The sequence below is a fragment of the Melospiza melodia genome, assembly GCF_035770615.1.
Source record: "Melospiza melodia melodia isolate bMelMel2 chromosome 17 unlocalized genomic scaffold, bMelMel2.pri SUPER_17_unloc_1, whole genome shotgun sequence".
NCBI classification, from domain to species: Eukaryota; Metazoa; Chordata; class Aves; order Passeriformes; family Passerellidae; genus Melospiza; species Melospiza melodia.
Window position 1 is genome coordinate 24,978 of NW_026948502.1, and position 20,142 is coordinate 45,119.

The 20,142-nt window shown below is 60.8% G+C and overlaps 1 protein-coding gene across 1 annotated transcript in view; it reads right to left on the bottom strand.

Annotated features, from left to right (window-relative positions):
- The window catches only part of LOC134433019 (proto-oncogene vav-like), a gene marked incomplete at its 3' end in the record, with an annotated part of 39,267 nt that extends 22,247 nt beyond the window's left edge, over positions 1-17,020 (bottom strand). The window contains exons 1-8 of the mRNA XM_063181904.1: positions 16,653-17,020; positions 12,122-12,238; positions 11,303-11,361; positions 5,741-5,806; positions 4,644-4,752; positions 3,662-3,751; positions 2,655-2,723; positions 428-537 (exon numbers count right to left, since the gene is read on the bottom strand). Of these exons, the coding sequence (XP_063037974.1) occupies positions 428-537; positions 2,655-2,723; positions 3,662-3,751; positions 4,644-4,752; positions 5,741-5,806; positions 11,303-11,361; positions 12,122-12,238; positions 16,653-16,856 (824 nt within the window). The remainder of the gene's footprint in view (positions 1-427; positions 538-2,654; positions 2,724-3,661; positions 3,752-4,643; positions 4,753-5,740; positions 5,807-11,302; positions 11,362-12,121; positions 12,239-16,652) is intronic.
- Positions 17,021-20,142: the final 3,122 nt, after the last annotated feature.

Consider the following 20,142-nt stretch of genomic DNA (forward strand, 5'->3'; position numbering starts at 1 on the left):
CCCTCGGGACCCCCCAAAATTCACTCAGGACCCCTCAAACACCCCAAACCCCCCAATTCCGCCCCCAAAATCCCCCTGAATCCCCTCAGGATCCTCCAAAATCCCCCCAAGACCCTCTCGGGACCCCCCAAAATTCCCCCAGGACCCCCCAAAATCCCCCCAAGACCCCTTCGGGACCCCCCAAAATTCACTCAGGACCCCCCAAATTCCCCCAGGACCCCCCAAAATTCACTCACGACCCCCCAAATCCCCCCAAATCCCCCTCAGGACCCCCCAAAATCCCCCCAAGACCTCCTCGGGACCCCCCAAAATTCACTCAGGACCCCCCAAAATCCCCTCAGGACCCCCCAAATCCCCCCAAGACCCCCTCAGGACCCCCCAAATCCCCCCAGGACCCCCCAAATCCCCCCAAGCCCCCCCCCCGTACCTCTCCTTGTACTGCAGGAACAGGGGGGGCAGCGCCCGCCCCCCCCCCCCGGGCCCCCCCAGCGCCCCCCGGAGCTCCCCCAGGAAACGGCGATGGAGCCCCAGCAGCTCCTGGGGGGGAACTGGGGTTACTGGGAGCACTGGGAGCGAACTGGGGTTACTGGGAGCACTGGGAGCGAACTGGGAGAGCCCCAGCAGCTCCTGGGGGGGAACTGGGGTTACTGGGAGCACTGGGAGCACTGGGAATGGGCACTGGGAGGGAACTGGGGTTACTGGGAGCACTGGGAGCGAACTGGGGTTACTGGGAGCACTGGGAGCACTGGGAATGGGGACTGGGAGCGAACTGGGGTTACTGGGAGCACTGGGAGCACTGGGAATGGGCACTGGGAGGGAACTGGGGTTACTGGGAGCACTGGGAGCACTGGGAATGGGCACTGGGAGCACTGGGAGAGCCCCAGCAGCTCCTGGGAGGGAACTGGGGTTACTGGGAGCACTGGGAGCGAACTGGGGTTACTGGGAGCACTGGGAGCACTGGGAGAGCCCCAGCAGCTCCTGGGAGGGAACTGGGGTTACAAACTGGGAGCAAACTGGGAGGGACTGGGAGCACTGGGAGCGAACTGGGGTTACTGGGAGCACTGGGAGCGAACTGGGAGAGCCCCAGCAGCTCCTGGGGGAGGGAACTGGGGTTACTGGGAGCACTGGGAGCACTGGGACTGGGCACTGGGAGGGGACTGGGAGAGCTGGAAGGGGTCACTGGTGTCACTGGTCAGTGTCCCCTGTCCCATTGTCACTGTCACCTCCCCATCACTGGTGTCACTGGTGTCACTGGTGTCACTGGTGTCACCGGTCAGTGTCCCCGTGTCCCCCTGTCTCTGTCATTGTCACCTCCACATTGATGAAGACGCTCTCCATGTCCCCTGTCCCCTGTCCCCATGTCCCCATTGTCACTGTCACCTCCATGTCACTGGTGTCACTGGTGTCACTGGTGTCACTGGTGTCACTGGTGTCACTGGTGTCACTGGTCATTGTCCCCCTGTCCCCCTGTCCCCCTGTCCCCGTGTCCCCCTGTCCCCGTGTCCCTGTCACTGTCACCTCCACGTTGATGAAGACGCTCTCCATGTCCCCCTGTCCCATTGTCACCGTCACTTCCCTATCGCTGGTGTCACTGGTGTCACTGGTGTCACTGGTGTCACTGGTGTCATTGGTCATTGTCCCCGTGTCCCCATGTCCCCACTTCACCTCCACGTTGATGAAGACGCTCTCCATGTCCCCCTGTCCCCCTGTCCCCGTGTCCCCCTGTCCCCATTGTCCCCGTGTCCCCCTGTCCCCCTGTCCCCCTGTCCCCCTGTCCCTGTCACTGTCACCTCCACATTGATGAAGACGCTCTCCATGTCCCCGTCCCATTGTCACTGTCACCTCCCCATCACTGGTGTCACTGGTCAGTGTCCCCGTGTCCCCAGTGTCACCTCCACATTGATGAAGACGCTCTCCATGTCCCCTGTCCCATGTCCCCATGTCCCCATTGTCACCTCCATGTCACTGGTGTCACTGGTGTCACTGGTGTCACTGGTGTCACCGGTCAGTGTCACTGGTGTCACTGGTGTCACTGGTGTCACTGGTCATTGTCCCCCTGTCCCCCTGTCCCCCTGTCCCCGTGTCCCCCCTGTCCGTGTGTCCCTGTCACTGTCACCTCCACGTTGATGAAGACGCTCTCCATGTCCCCCTGTCCCATTGTCACCGTCACTTCCCTATCGCTGGTGTCACTGGTGTCACTGGTGTCACTGGTGTCACTGGTGTCATTGGTCATTGTCCCCGTGTCCCCGTGTTCCCGCTGTCACCTCCACATTGATGAAGACGCTCTCCATGTCCCCCTGTCCCCCTGTCCTGGTGTCCCCCTGTCCCCCTGTCCCTGTCACTGTCACCTCCACGTTGATGAAGACGCTCTCCATGTCCCCGTCCCATTGTCACTGTCACCTCCATGTCACTGGTGTCACTGGTGTCATTGGTCATTGTCCCCCAGTCCTGGTGTCCCCCTGTCCCCGTGTCCCCGTCACTGTCACCTCCACATTGATGAAGATGCTCTGAATGTCCCCCTGTCCCCCTGTCCTGGTGTCCCCCTGACCCCATGTCCCTGTCATTGTCACCTCCACATTGATGAAGATGCTCTGAATGTCCCCCTGTCCCCCTGTCCTGGTGTCCCCCTGTCCCCGTGTCCCCGTCACTGTCACCTCCACGTTGATGAAGACGCTCTCCATGTCCTGGGGGCTCAGGAAGTGCCGCAGCGGCCGCAGGAAGTGCTGGGGACAGCAGGGGACACCAGGGGACATCAGGGGACATCGGGGGACAGCAGGGGACATCGGGGGACATAGGGGGACATCAGGGGACATCAGGGGACAGCAGGGGACATTGGGGGACATTGGGGGACATTGGGGGACAGCAGGGGACATTGGGGGACACCGTGCCTTACTGGGAGAACTGGGAGGCCACCTCTGTCCCCAGAGTCCCCAACGTCCCCAACATCCCCAATGTCCCCAATCCCCCCAGTGTCCCCAATGTCCCACCTGGCAGATGGACTCCAGGGTCTCCGTGTACCCAATGTCCCCAATGTCCCCAACGCCCTCAATGTCCCCAATCCCCCCAGTGTCCCCAGTGTCCCCAGTGCCCCCAATGTCCCCAATTGTCCCCAATCCCCCCAGTGTCCCCAATGTCCCCAAGGTGTCCCCCAATGTCCCCCAATGTCCCCAATCCCCAGTGTCCCCAGTGCCCCCAGTGTCCCCAATCCCCCCAGTGTCCCCAGTGTCCCTACTGTCCCCAATGTCCCCAATGCCCTCAATGTCCCCAATCCCCCCAGTGTCCCCAATGTCCCCAATGCCCTCAATGTCCCCAACACCCCCAATGTCGCCAATCCACCCAGTGTCCCCAATGTCCCCAGTGTCCCCAACATCTCCAATGTCCCCAATATCCCCAACATCCCCAGTGTCCCCCAATGTCCCCCCAGTGTCCCCAGTGTCCCCAATGTCCCCAATCTCCCTCAATGTCCCCAACACCCCCAGTGTCCCCAATGTCCCCAGTGTCCCCAGTGTCCCCAATGTCCCCAAGGTGTCCCCAATGTCCCCAATGTCCCCCAGTGTCCCCAACGCCCTCAATGTCCCCAACACCCCCATTGTCCCCAATGTCCCCAATGTCCCCAGTGTCCCCAGTAACCCCAATGTCCCCAATGTCCCCAATGTCCCACCTGGCAGATGGACTCCAGCGTCTCCGTGTATCTCTCCTCCGTCTGCCGCAGCTCCTGGAGGCAGCAGAGCCGCCGGTCCACGGCGCCTTTCTGTGGGGACATTGGGGACACAGGGGACATTGGGGACAGTGGGGACAGTGGGGACAGTGGGGACACAGGGGACATTGGGGACACAGGGGACATTGGGGACAGTGGGGACAATGGGGACAGTGGGGACAATGGGGACACAGGGGACATTGGGGACATTGGGGACACAGGGGACATTGGGGACAGTGGGGACATTGGGGACATTGGGGACAGTGGGGACAGTGGGGACAGTGGGGACAATGGGGACACAGGGGACATTGGGGACACAGGGGGACAGTGGGACAGTGGGGACAGTGGGGACATTGGGGACAATGGGGACAGTGGGGACACAGGGGACATTGGGGACATTGGGGACACTGGGGACATTGGGGACAGTGGGGACATTGGGGACAGTGGGGACAATGGGGACAGTGGGGACAGTGGGGACAATGGGGACACAGGGGACATTGGGGACACAGGGGGACAGTGGGGACAATCAATCAATCAATCAATCAATCAATCAATCAACCTCCGAAAAACACCCGGGACCACCTCCAAAAACCACCCGGGAGTCCCAAAAAACACCTGGAAGCACCCAAAATACTCTATTTTTGGGGCTCCCTTCTATTTTTGGGGTGTCCCGGGTATTTTTGGGGCTCCCTTCTATTTTTGGGGTGTCCCGGGTATTTTTGGGGCTCCCCTCTGTTTTTGGGGCTCCCATCGATTTTTGAGGTGTCCCGGGTATTTTTTGGGGCTCCCATCTATTTTTGGGGCTCCCAGTTCTATTTTTGGGCGTTCCCAGTTCTGTTTTTGGGGCTCTCATCTGTTTTTGGGGTGTCCCGGGTATTTTTGGGGCTCCCATCCATTTTGGGGGTATTTTTTGGGGGTTCCCCTCTGTTTTTGGGGCCCCACCCACCGCGGCCGGGGGCGGCTCCACCCTCATCAGGTCCTCGTAGACGTCGTCGCCGTCGTCGCCTTCGGCCTCCACGCAGTCGTAGAGGTCATCGTCCTCCTCGGCCGTGTCACTGCGGGGACATCGGGGACATTGGGGACACTGGGGACATTGGGGACACTGGGGGGATTGGGGACATTGGGGACATTGGGGACACTGGGGACATTGGGGACACTGGGGGGATTGGGGACATTGGGGACATTGGGGACACTGGGGACATTGGGGACACTGGGGGGATTGGGGACATTGGGGACACTGGGGACACTGGGGACATTGGGGACATTGGGGACACTGGGGACATTGGGGACATTGGGGACACTGGGGACAGTGGGGGGACATCGGGGACATTGGGGACACTGGGGACACTGGGGACAATGGGGGGATTGGGGACGTTGGGGATGTTGGGGACATTGGGGACACTGGGGACATGTACATGGACAACCCAGTACACCCCAGTCCATCCCAGTCCATCCCAGTCCATCCCAGTCCATCCCAGTACACCCCAGAACATCCTGGTGTCCCCGGTGTCCCCAGTACACCCCAGCCCATCCCAGTCCATCCCAGTACACCCCAGTACACCCCAGTACACCCCAGCCCATCCCAGTCCATCCCAGTACATCCCAGTCCATCCCAGTACACCCCAGTACACCCCAGTACACCCCGGTGTCCCCAGTCCATCCCAGTACACCCCAGTGTCCCCAGTCCATCCCAGTCCATCCCAGTACACCCCAGTACACCCCAGTACACCCCAGTACCCCCCGGTGTCCCCAGTCCATCCCAGTACACCCCAGTACACCCCAGTACACCCCAGTCCATCCCAGTACACCCCAGTACACCCCAGTGTCCCCGGTGTCCCCAGTACATCCCAGTACACCCCAGTGTCCCCAGTACACCCCAGTCCATCCCAGTACACCCCGGTGTCCCCAGTCCATCCCAGTCCATCCCAGTACATCCCAGTACATCCCAGTACACCCCAGTACACCCCAGTCCATCCCAGCCCATCCCAGTCCATCCCAGTACACCCCAGTACACCCCAGTACCCCCCGGTGTCCCGCGCTCACTCGATCAGGTCGGACAGGCCGCTGTAAACGTCGTCGTCCCCAACGCTGTCCTCGGACGGGAACGGCCTGGGGGACACGGCCGGACACTGCTGGACACTGGGACTGGACACTGGGAGTGGACATCACTGACCACTGGGGTGGACACTGCTGGACACTGGGGACACTGCTGGACACTGGGACTGGACACTGGGCTGGACACTGCTGGACACTGGGACTGGACACTGGGGCTGGACACTGGGACTGGACACTGCTGGACACTGCTGGACACTGGGGTGGACACTGGGAGTGGACATCACTGACCACTGGGGTGGACACTGCTGGACATCACTGACCACTGGGGTGGACACTGCTGGACACTGGGGCTGGACACTGCTGGACACTGGGGTGGACACTGGGGCTGGACACTGGGACTGGGCACTGCTGGACACTGGGGTGGACACTGCTGGACACTGGGGCTGGACACTGCCGGACACTGGGGTGGACACTGCTGGACACTGGGGTGGACACTGGGGCTGGACACTGGGACTGGGCACTGCTGGACACTGGGGTGGACACTGCTGGACACTGGGGCTGGACACTGCCGGACACTGGGGTGGACACTGCTGGACACTGGGACTGACCACTGGGGCTGGACACTGCTGGACACTGGGGCTGGACACTGCCGGACACTGGGGTGGACACTGCTGGACACTGGGGTGGACACTGCTGGACACTGGGACTGGACACTGCCGGACACTGGGGTGGACACTGCTGGACACTGGGGTGGACACTGCTGGACACTGGGGCTGGACACTGCCGGACACTGGGAGTGGACATCACTGACCACTGTGGTAGACACTGCTGGACACTGGGACCGGACACTGCTGGACACTGGGGTGGACACTGCTGGACACTGGGACCGGACACTGCTGGACATCACTGACCACTGGGACCGGACACTGCTGGACACTGGGGCTGGACACTGCTGGACACTGGGGTGGACACTGGGGTGGACACTGCCGGACACTGGGACTGGACACTGCTGGACACTGGGGCTGGACACTGCCGGACACTGGGGTGGACACTGCCGGACAGCACTGACCACTGGGGTGGACACTGCTGGACACTGGGGTGGACACTGGGGCTGGACACTGCTGGACACTGGGGCTGGACACTGCCGGACACTGGGGCTGGACACTGCTGGACACTGGGGTGGACACTGGGGCTGGACACTGGGGCTGGACACTGCTGGACACTGCTGGACACTGGGACTGGACACTGGGGCTGGACACTGGGACTGGGCACTGCCGGACACTGGGGTGGACACTGCTGGACACTGCTGGCCATCACTGACCACTGGGACTGGACACTGGGGCTGGACACTGCTGGCCAGCACTGACCACTGGGGCTGGACACTGGGGCTGGACACTGCTGGACACTGGGACTGGACACTGGGGTCCCTCAGAGATGGGACTGGACACCAGGGACTGGACACTGGGGTCCCTCAGGGACTGGACTGGACACTGGGGCTGGACACTGGGGTCCCTCAGAGACTGGACATCATGGACTGGACACTTGGGACCCTCAGGGTCAGGACTGGACACTGGGGCTGGACACTGGTGTCCCTCACAGACTGGACATCATGGACTGGACATTAGGGACCCTCCGGGACTGGACACTGGGCTCCCTCATGGGACTGGACACTGGGGTCCCTCAGGGACTGGACATCGTGGACTGGACACTGGGGTCCCTCAGAGATGGGACTGGACACTGGGACTGGACACTGGGCTCCCTCATGGGACTGGACATTAGGGACCCTCCGGGACTGGACACTGGGGTCCCTCAGAGAGGGGACTGGACACTGGGAATGGACACTGGGGTCCCTCAGGGACTGGACACTGGGACTGGACACTGGAGTCTGTCGTGGATGGACACTGGGACTGGACACTGGGAATGGACACTGGGGTCCCTCCTGGCACTGGACACTGGCACTGGACCCCCTGATCCTCAGGGACCGGACACCTGGGAACTGGACCCCAGTGACCATGAGGGACTGGACACCACTGACCCTCGGGGACCGGACACTGGGACTGGACACTGGGGTCCCTCAGAGATGGGACTGGACACCATGGACTGGACACCAGGGACTGGACATTGGGCTCCCTCAGGGACTGGACACTGGGAATGGACACTGGGGTCCCTCAGGGACTGGACACCATGGACTGGACACCAGGGACTGGACATTGGGCTCCCTCAGGGACCGGACACTGGGAATGGACACTGGGGTCCCTCAGAGAGGGGACTGGACACCATGGACTGGACACCAGGGACTGGACACCACTGACCCTCGGGGACTGGACACTGGGACTGGACACTGGGGTCCCTCAGAGATGGGACTGGGCACCATGGACTGGACACCAGGGACTGGACATTGGGCTCCCTCAGGGACTGGACACTGGGAATGGACACTGGGGTCCCTCAGGGACTGGACACCATGGACTGGACACCAGGGACTGGACATTGGGCTCCCTCAGGGACTGGACACTGGGAATGGACACTGGGGTCCCTCAGGGACTGGACACCATGGACTGGACACCATGGACTGGACACCAGGGACCGGACACTGATGGACACCAGGGACTGGACATTGGGCTCCCTCAGGGACTGGACACTGGAAATGGACACTGGGGTCCCTGAGGGACTGGGCACCATGGACTGGACACCAGGGACCGGACATTGATGGACACCGGGGACTGGACACTGGGCTCCCTCAGAGAGGGGACTGGACATCATGGACTGGACACTGGGACTGGACACTGGGAATGGACACTGGGAATGGACACTGGGAATGGACACTGGGGTCCCTCCTGGCACTGGACACTGGCACTGGACCCCCTGATCCTCAGGGACCGGACACCTGGGAACTGGACCCCAGTGACCATGAGGGACTGGACACCACTGACCCTCGGGGACCGGACACTGGGACTGGACACTGGGGTCCCTCAGAGATGGGACTGGACACCATGGACTGGACACCAGGGACTGGACATTGGGCTCCCTCAGGGACTGGACACTGGGAATGGACACTGGGGTCCCTCAGGGACTGGACACCATGGACTGGACACCAGGGACCGGACATTGATGGACACCGGGGACTGGACACTGGGCTCCCTCAGAGAGGGGACTGGACATCATGGACTGGACACTGGGACTGGACACTGGGGTCCCTCAGAGATGGGACTGGACACCATGGACTGGACACCAGGGACCGGACACTGATGGACACCGGGGACTGGACACTGGGGTCCCTCATGGGACTGGACACTGGGACTGGACACTGGGGTCCCTCAGAGAGGGGACTGGACACCATGGAATGGACACTGGGAATGGACACTGGGAATGGACACTGGGGTCCCTCCTGGCGCTGGACACTGGCACTGGACCCCCTGATCCTCAGGGACCGGACACCTGGGAACTGACCCCAGTGACCATGAGGGACTGGACACCACTGACCCTCGGGGACCGGACACTGGGACTGGACACTGGGGTCCCTCAGAGATGGGACTGGGCACCATGGACTGGACACCAGGGACTGGACATTGGGCTCCCTCAGGGACTGGACACTGGAAATGGACACTGGGCTCCCTCAGAGATGGGACTGGGCACCATGGACTGGACACCAGGGACCGGACACTGATGGACACCGGGGACTGGACACTGGGGTCCCTCGTGGGACTGGACATCATGGACTGGACACCAGGGACCGGACATTGATGGACACCGGGGACTGGACACTGGGAATGGACACTGGGAATGGACACTGGGAATGGACACTGGGGTCCCTCAGAGATGGGACTGGGCACCATGGAATGGACACCAGGGACTGGACATTGGGCTCCCTCAGAGATGGACACTGGGGTCCCTCAGGGACTGGACATCATGGACTGGACACCAGGGACGCTCAGAAGTGGGAACTGGACCTCTGGACCCTGGGGATGGACACCTGGACCCTCATGGATGGACACCTGGACCCTCATGGATGGACACCTGGACCTGTGATGGACACCTGGACCTGTGATGGACACCTGGACCTGGGGATGGACACCTGGACCCTCATGGATGGACACCTGGACCCCCATGGATGGACACCTGGACCCTGGGATGGACACCTGGACCCTGGGATGGACACCTGGACATGGGATGGACACCTGGACCCTCATGGATGGACACCTGGACCCCCATGGATGGACACCTGGACCTGGGATGGACACCTGGACCTGGGGATGGACACCTGGACCTGGGGATGGACACCTGGACCCTCATGGATGGACACCTGGACCTGTGATGGACACCTGGACCTGGGATGGACACCTGGACCCTCAGGGATGGACACCTGGACCTGGGGATGGACACCTGGACCCTCATGGATGGACACCTGGCCCTGGGATGGACACCTGGACCTGGGATGGACACCTGGACCCTCATGGATGGACACCTGGACCCTCATGGATGGACACCTGGACCTGTGATGGACACCTGGCCCTGGGATGGACACCTGGACCTGTGATGGACACCTGGACCTGGGGATGGACACCTGGACATGGGATGGACACCTGGACCCTCAGGGATGGACACCTGGACCTGGGATGGACACCTGGACCTGGGATGAACACCTGGACCCTCATGGATGGACACCTGGACCCTCATGGATGGACACCTGGACCTGGGATGGACACCTGGACCTGGGATGGACACCTGGACATGGGATGGACACCTGGACCCTCATGGATGGACACCTGGACCTGGGATGGACACCTGGACCTGGGATGGACACCTGGACCTGGGGATGGACACCTGGACCTGGGGATGGACACCTGGACCCTCATGGATGGACACCTGGACCTGGGATGGACACCTGGCCCCTCATGGATGGACACCTGGACCCTCATGGATGGACACCTGGACCTGGGATGGACACCTGGACCTGGGGATGGACACCTCGTGACCCTGGGATGGACACCTGGACCCTCATGGATGGACACCTGGACATGGGATGGACACCTGGACCTGGGGATGGACACCTGGACCCTCATGGATGGACACCTGGAGCTGGGATGGACACCTGGACATGGGATGGACACCTGGACCTGGGGATGGACACCTGGACCTGGGATGGACACCTGGACCCTCATGGATGGACACCTGGAGCTGGGATGGACACCTGGACCCTCATGGATGGACACCTGGACCTGGGATGGACACCTGGACCTGGCGATGGACACCTGGACATGGGATGGACACCTGGACCTGGGGATGGACACCTGGTCCACCATGGATGGACACCTGGACCTGGGATGGACACCTGGACCTGGGGATGGACACCTGGACATGGGATGGACACCTGGACCCTCAGGGATGGACACCTGGACCTGGGGATGGACACCTGGACCCTCATGGATGGACACCTGGACCATGGATGGACACCAGGTGACCCTGGGATGGACACCTGGCCCTGGGATGGACACCTGGACCATGGATGGACACCAGGTGACCCTGGGATGGACACCTGCCCCTGGCACTCACGTGAGGCCTCTGCTCTGCGCGATCGGCGTCCAGGAGAGCGTGGAGAGCGTCTCGATCACCTGGGGACACCGAGGGGACAGCGGGCACTGAGGGGACACCCGGACACCTGGGGGGCACCCCCCGGGACAGACGGACACCGGGGTGGACAGACAGACCCCGAGCTCACCCCCAGGACAGACGGACACCCGGGGTGGACAGACGGACACCGGGGTGGACAGACGGACCCTGGGGTGGACAGACAGACCCTGGAGTGGACAGACGGACCCTGAGCCCACCCCCCAGGACAGCTGGACCCTGGAGTAGACAGACGGACCCTGGAGTGGACAGACGGACGCTGAGCCCCCCCCCCAAGGACAGCCGGAGACCCGGGTGCCACCCCCCAGGACAGACAGACCCCGGGGTGGACAGACAGACCCTGGGGTGGACAGACGGACTCTAGGGTGGACAGACGGACCCCAAGGTGGACAGACGGACCCTGAGCCCACCCCCCAGGAGAGCCGGACCCCGGGGTGGACAGACAGACCCCGGGGTGGACAGACGGACCCTGAACCCACCCCTCAGGACAGACAGACGCCGGGGTGGACAGACAGACCCCGGGGTGGACAGACGGACACCGGGGTGGACAGGCGGACCACAGTCCCGCCCCCCAGGACAGACGGACGCTGGGGTGGACAAACAGACCCCAGAGTGGACAGACGGACGCTGGGGTGGACAGACGGACCCCGGGGTGGACAGACGGACCCCGGGGCGGACAGACGGACCCCGGGGTGGACAGACGGACCCCATTCCCCCCCAGGGCAGCCGGAGCCCCGGCCCCACCTTGCCGAAGTCCTGGACGTCGAAGAGGTCGAAGGCGCCGAAGAGCCGGTGCTTGGGCAGCCCGAACTTGTCGGCGCAGGCCGTCAGGAAGGTGCGGATGTTCCTCAGGCACAGGAACTGCGGCGGCACGGCCGTGGCACCGGTGTCACCGTCACCGGCGTCACCCGTGTCACCAGCGTCACCGGCGTCACCCGTGTCACCGGCGTCAACTCTGTCACCTCTGTCACCTCTGTCACCTCTGTCACTGGCGTCACCGGTGTCACCATCACCAGCATCACCGGTGCCACCAGTGTCACCTCTGTCACCTCTGTCACCTCCTCTGTCACCTCTGTCACCTCTGTCACCTCTGTCACCCGTGTCACCGTCACCAGCATCACCCGTGTCACCGGTGTCACCTCTGTCACCTCTGTCACCCGTGTCACCTCTGTCACCTCTGTCACCCGTGTCACCTCTGTCACCTCTGTCGCCTGTGTCACCTCTGTCACCTCTGTCACCTCTCTCACCAGTGTCACCTCTGTCACCTCTGTCACCCGTGTCACCAGCGTCACCTCTGTCACCAGTGTCACATCTGTCACCTCTGTCACCTCTGTCACCTCTGTCACCTCTGTCACCGGTGTCACCTCTGTCACCTCTGTCACCCGTGTCACCTCCTCTGTCACCTCTGTCACCGGTGTCACCTCTGTCGCCTGTGTCACCTCTGTCACCAGTGTCACTGGTGTCACCTCTGTCACCTCTGTCACCGGTGTCACCTCTGTCACCTCTGTCACCTCTGTCACCTCTGTCACCGGTGTCACCTCTGTCACCGGTGTCACCTCTGTCACCTCTGTCACCTCTGTCACCAGCGTCACCGGCGTCACCCGTGTCACCTCTGTCACCTCTGTCACCTCTGTCACCTCTGTCACCTCTGTCACCGGTGTCACCGGCGTCACCTCTGTCACCTCTGTCACCTCTGTCACCCGTGTCACCTCTGTCACCTCTGTCACCTCTGTCACCTCTGTCACCTCTGTCACCTCTGTCACCGGTGTCACCGGTGTCACCTCTGTCACCTCTGTCACCTCTGTCACCTCTGTCACCTCTGTCACCGGTGTCACCGGTGTCACCTCTGTCAGCGCTGGCACCCCCCGTCGTCGCCGTCATAATCAGGGTGTTTGTGTCTCCATGGTTGTCACCACCGTTGTCACGGATGGTGACGCCATCTCTGTCACCGATGTCGTCACCGTCACTGTCACCCCCGTGGACATTGTCACCGTTGTCATTGTCATTGTCACCTCGTCAACGATTGTCCCTGTCCTTGTCACCCGTTTGGCGCCACCAGCATTGTCATTGTCACCCCGTCAATGTCACCACCAACGGTGGCAGTGGCACTGCCATCATCTCTGTCACCAACGCTGTCACTGTCATTGTCACCCCCGTGGACATTGCCACCATCATCGTCATTGTCATTGTCACCCCGTCAATGTCACCACCAACGGTGGCAGTGGCACTGCCATCATCTCTGTCACCAACGCTGTCACTGTCATTGTCACCCCCGTGGACATTGCCACCATCACCATCATTGTCATTGTCACCCCCGTGGACATTGCCACCATCATTGTCATTGTCACCCTGTCAACGTCACCACCAACGGTGGCAGTGGCACTGCCATCATCTCTGTCACCGATGTTGTCATTGTCATTGTCACCCCCATGGACATTGCCACCATCACTGTCATTGTCACTCCATCAACGTCACCACCAACGGTGGCAGTGGCACTGCCATCATCTCTGTCACCAGTGTTGTCATTGCCACCCCCGTGGACATTGCCACCATCATTGTCATTCTCACCCCATCAACGATTGTCCCTGTCCTTGTCACCCGTTTGGCGCCATCACCACCACCAGCATTGTCATTGTCACCCCGTCAACGTCACCACCAACGGTGGCAGTGGCACTGCCATCATCTCTGTCACCAATGTTGTCACTGTCATTGTCACCCCCGTGGACATTGCCACCATCATTGTCATTGTCATTGTCACCCTGTCAACGTCACCACCAACGGTGGCAGTGGCACTGCCATCATCTCTGTCACCAATGTTGTCATTGTCATTGTCAACTCCATGAACATTGTCACCATCACCATCATTGTCATTGTCACCCCCGTGGACATTGCCACCATCATCGTCATTGTCATTGTCATTGTCATTGTCATTGTCATTGTCATTGTCATTGTCATTGTCACCCCCGTGGACATTGCCACCATCATTGTCATTGTCATTGTCACCCCCGTGGACATCACCACCAACGGTGGCAGTGGCACTGCCATCATCTCTGTCACCAACGCTGTCATTGTCACCCCCGTGGACATTGCCACCATCATCGTCATTGTCATTGTCACCCTGTCAACGTCACCACCAACGGTGGCAGTGGCACTGCCATCATCTCTGTCACCAATGTTGTCACTGTCATTGTCAACTCCATGAACATTGTCACCATCACCATCATTGTCATTGTCACCCCCGTGGACATTGCCACCATCACCATCATTGTCATTGTCATTGTCATTGTCACCCCCGTGGACATTGCCACCTTCATCGTCATTGTCATTGTCACCCCATCAATGTCACCACCAACGGTGGCAGTGGCACTGCCATCGTCTCTGTCACCAACGCTGTCACTGTCATTGTCACCCCCGTGAACATTGCCACCATCATTGCCATTGTCATTGTCACCCTGTCAATGTCACCACCAACGGTGGCAGTGGCACTGCCATCATCTCTGTCACCAATGTTGTCATTGTCATTGTCACCCCCATGAACATTGTCACCATCACCATCATTGTCATTGTCACCCCCGTGGACATTGCCACCACTACCAGCATTGTCATTGTCACCCCGTCGACATCGCCACCAACGGTGGCAGTGGCACTGCCATCATCTCTGTCAACAATGTTGTCATTGTCACCCCCGTGGACATTGCCACCTTCATCGTCATTGTCATTGTCACCCCGTCGACATCGCCACCAACGGTGGCAGTGGCACTGCCATCGTCTCTGTCACCAACGCTGTCACTGTCATTGTCACCCCCGTGGACATTGCCACCATCATTGTCACTGATGCCATCAATGACCCCATCATTGTCACCGTCATTGTCGCCATCGCCATTGTCCCCACCACTCACCATTGTCACCACCATTGTCCCCCATCAATGTCCCCATCAATGTCCCCATGGTGTCACTCACCTGTGACATCTGCGGACGGGGACAGATGTCCCGTGGTGGCACTGCCATTGTCCCCATCAATGTCCCCATTGTCCCCACGGTGTCACTCACCTGTGACATCTGCGGCCGGGGACAGATGTCCCTTGGTGGCACTGTCACTGTCCCCATTGTCACTGTCCCCATGGTGTCACTCACCTGTGACATCTGCGGCCGGGGACAGATGTCCCGCGGTGGCACCGTCACTGTCCCCATTGTCACTGTCCCCACTGTCCCCATCAATGTCCCCATGGTGTCACTCACCTGTGACATCTGCGGCCGGGGACAGATGTCCCTCGGTGGCACGGCGCGGGGCAGCAGCGCGTTCAGCAGGTGGCACAGCAGGACATTGTCACTGTCCCCATTGTCACTGTCCCCATTGTCACTGTCCCCATTGTCACCCTCACGGTGTCACTCACCTGTGACATCTGCGGCCGGGGACAGATGTCCCGCGGTGGCACGGCGCGGGGCAGCAGCGCGTTCAGCAGGTGGCACAGCAGGACATTGTCACTGTCCCCACTGTCACTGTCCCCATTGTCACTGTCCCCACTGTCCCCATGGTGTCACTCACCTGTGACATCTGCGGCCGGGGACAGATGTCGCGCGGTGGCACGGCGCGGGGCAGCAGCGCGTTCAGCAGGTGGCACAGCAGGACATTGTCACTGTCCCCATTGTCACTGTCCCCATTGTCCCCATCAATGTCCCCATGGTGTCACTCACCTGTGACATCTGCGGCCGGGGACAGATGTCCCTTGGTGGCACGGCGCGGGGCAGCAGCGCGTTCAGCAGGTGGCACAGCAGGACATTGTCACTGTCCCCATTGTCCCCATCAATGTCCCCATTGTCACCATCCCCAGTGTGTCACTCACCTGTGACATCTGCGGCCGGGGACAGATGTCCCATGGTGGCACCGTCACTGTCCGCACTGTCCCCACTGTCCCCATGGTGTCACTCACCTGTGACATCTGCGGCCGGGGACAGATGTCCCTCGGTGGCACCGTCACTGTCCCCATTGTCACTGTCCCCATTGTCACTGTCCCCATTGTCACTGTCCCCATTGTCCCCATTGTCCCCATGGTGTCACTCACCTGTGACATCTGTGGCCAGGGACAGATGTCCCTCGGTGGCCCTGCCATTGTCACTGTCCCCATGGTGTCACTCACCTGTGACATCTGCGGCCGGGGACAGATGTCGCGCGGTGGCACGGCGCGGGGCAGCAGCGCGTTCAGCAGGTGGCACAGCAGGACATTGTCACTGTCCCCACTGTCCCCATTGTCACTGTCCCCATGGTGTCACTCACCTGTGACATCTGCGGCCGGGGACAGATGTCCCTCGGTGGCACGGCGCGGGGCAGCAGCGCGTTCAGCAGGTGGCACAGCAGGACGCCGTCGCGCAGCGCCTGCGCCAGGTCCCACACCTGCCCCCCGGCGCCGCTGGCACGGTGCCCCGCGGGCAGGACGCGCGCGGCCACCAGCCAGTGGGCACACTGCCGCCACGCCTCCATGGGGACACCCGGGGGACACACGGGGCTCCTGGTGGGGTGGAGTTCTGTGGAGGAACTTCAGTGGAGGTGGGACCTGGTGGGGTGAACTTCTGTGGAGGAACTTCAATGGAGGAACTTCAATGGAGGTGGGCCCTGGTGGGATGAAGTTCTGTGGAGGTGGGCCCTGGTGGGATGGACTTTTGTGGAGGAACTGGTGGGGTGAAGTTCTGTGGAGGAACTTCAGTGGAGGTGGCTCCTGGTGGGGTGAACTTCAATGGAGGAACTTCAATGGATGTGGGTCCTGGTGGGGTGAAGTTCTGTGGAGGTGGATCCTGGTGGGATGAACTTCAGTGGAGGAACTTCAATGGAGGTGGGTCCTGGTGGGATGAACTTCAATGGAAGAACTTCAATGGAGGTGGGTCCTGGTGGGATGAACTTGTGTGGAGGAACTTCAATGGAGGTGGGTCCTGGTGGGATGAACTTCAATGGAGGAACCAGTGGAGGTGGGTTCTGGTGGGGGTGAGCTTCAGTCGAAGAACTTCAATGGAGGTGGGTCCCGGTGGGATGAACTTCAATGGAGGTGGGTCCTGGTGGGGTGAACTTGTGTGGAGGAACTTCAATGGAGGTGGGCCCTGGTGGGATGAACTTCTGTGGAGGAACTGATGGAGGTGGGTCGTGGTGGATGAACTTCAATGGAAGAACTTCAATGGAGGTGGGCCCTGGTGGGATGAACTTGTGTGGAGGAACCGATGGAGGTGGGTCGTGGTGGATGAACTTCAATGGAGGTGGGTCCTGGTGGGATGAACTTCAATGGAGGTGGGTCCTGGTGGGATGAACTTCTGTGGAGGAACTGATGGAGGTGGGTCGTGGTGGATGAACTTCAATGGAAGAACTTCAATGGAGGTGGGCCCTGGTGGGGTGAACTTCTATGGAGGAACTGATGGTGGTGGGTCCTGGTGGGATGAACTTCAATGGAGGTGGGTTCTTCTGGGGTGAACTTCAATGGAGGAACCAGTGGAGGTGGGTTCTGGTGGGGGTGAGCTTCAGTCGAAGAACTTCAATGGAGGTGGGTCCTGGTGGGGTGAACTTCAATGGAGGAACTTCAATGGAGGTGGGTCCTGGTGGGGTGAAGTTCTGTGGAGGTGGATCCTGGTGGGATGAACTTCAGTGGAGGAACTTCAATGGAGGTGGGTCCTGGTGGGATGAACTTGTGTGGAGGAACCGATGGAGGTGGGTCCTGGTGGGGTGAACTTCAATGGAGGTGGGTCCCGGTGGGATGAACTTGTGTGGAGGAACTTCAATGGAGGTGGGCCCTGGTGGGATGAAGTTCTGTGGAGGTGGGCCCTGGTGGGATGGACTTTTGTGGAGGAACTGGTGGGGTGAACTTCTGTGGAGAAACTTCAATGGAGGTGGATCCTGGTGGGATGAACTTGTGTGGAGGAACTTCAATGGAGGTGGGCCCTGCTGGGGTGAACTTCAATGGAAGAACTTCAATGGAGGTGGGTCCTGGCAGGATGAACTTTTGTGGAGGAACTGATGAAGGTGGGTCCTGGTGGGATGAACTTCTGTGGAAGAACTGATGGAGGTGGGTCGTGGTGGATGAACTTCAATGGAAGAACTTCAATGGAGGTGGGTCCTGGTGGGATGAACTTGTGTGGAGGAACCGATGGAGATGGGTCCTGGTGGGGTGAACTTCAATGGAGGAACTGGTGGGATGAACTTCTATGGAGGAACTGATGGAGGTGGGTCCTGGTGGGATGGATTTCTGGTGGAGGTGGGTCCTGGTGGGATGAACTTGTGTGGAGGAACTTCAATGGAGGTGGGCCCTGGTGGGATGAAGTTCTGTGGAGGTGGGCCCTGGTGGGATGGACTTTTGTGGAGGAACCGATGGAGGTGGGTCCTGGTGGGATGAACTTCAATGGAGGTGGGTCCTGGTGGGGTGAACTTCAATGGAAGAACTTCAATGGAGGTGGGTCCTGGTGGGATGAACTTTTGTGGAGGAACCGATGGAGGTGGGTCCTGGTGGGGTGGACTTTAATGGAGGAACTGGTGGAGATGGATCGGATGAAGTTACAGCCCTGGACACCTCTGGACACCTCTGGACACCCCTGGACACCTCTGGACACCCCAGGACACCTCTGGACACATCTGGACACCCCAGGACACCCCTGGACACATCTGGACACCTCTGGACACCCCTGGACACCCCTGGACACCCCTGGACACCTCTGGACACATCTGGACACCCCAGGACACCCCTGGACACATCTGGACACCTCTGGACACCCCTGGACACATCTGGACACCCCCTGGACACCTCTGGACACCTCTGGACACCTCTGGACACATCTGGACACCCCTGGACACCCCTGGACACCCCAGGACACACCTGGACACCCCTGGACACACCTGGACACCTCTGGATGACCCCAGGACACATCTGGACACCTCTGGACACCCCTGGACACCCCTGGACACCCCTGGACACACCTGGACACCTCTGGATGACCCCAGGACACATCTGGACACCTCAGGACACCCCCTGGACACCCCAGGACATCCCTGGACACCCCTGGACACCCCTGGACACCTCTGGACACCTCTGGACACCCCAGGACACATCTGGACACATCTGGACACCCCTGGACACCCCTGGACACATCTGGACACCTCAGGACACCCCTGGACACCCCTGGACACCTCTGGACACCCCTGGACACCTCTGGATGACCCCTGGACACCCCAGGACACCTCTGGACACATCTGGACACCTCTGGACACCCCTGGACACCTCTGGATGACCCCTGGACACCCCTGGACACCTCTGGACACATCTGGACACCTCTGGACACCTCTGGACACCTCTGGACACCCCTGGACACCTCTGGACACCTCTGGACACCTCTGGACACCTCAGGACACCCCTGCACACCCCTGGACACCTCTGGACACCCCCAGGACACCTCTGGACACCCCTGGACACCTCTGGACACATCTGGACACCCCTGGACACCCCTGGACACCTCTGGACACCCCAGGACACCCCAGGACACACCTGGACATCCCTGGACACCTCTGGACACATCTGGACACATCTGGACACCCCTGGACACCCCTGGACACCTCTGGACACATCTGGACACCCCAGGACACCCCTGGACACCCCCTGGACACCCCTGGACACCCCAGGACACCCCAGGACACCTCTGGACACCTCTGGACACCTCTGGACACCCCTGGACACCTCTGGACACATCTGGACACCCCCAGGACACCCCAGGACACCCCAGGACACCTCTGGATGACC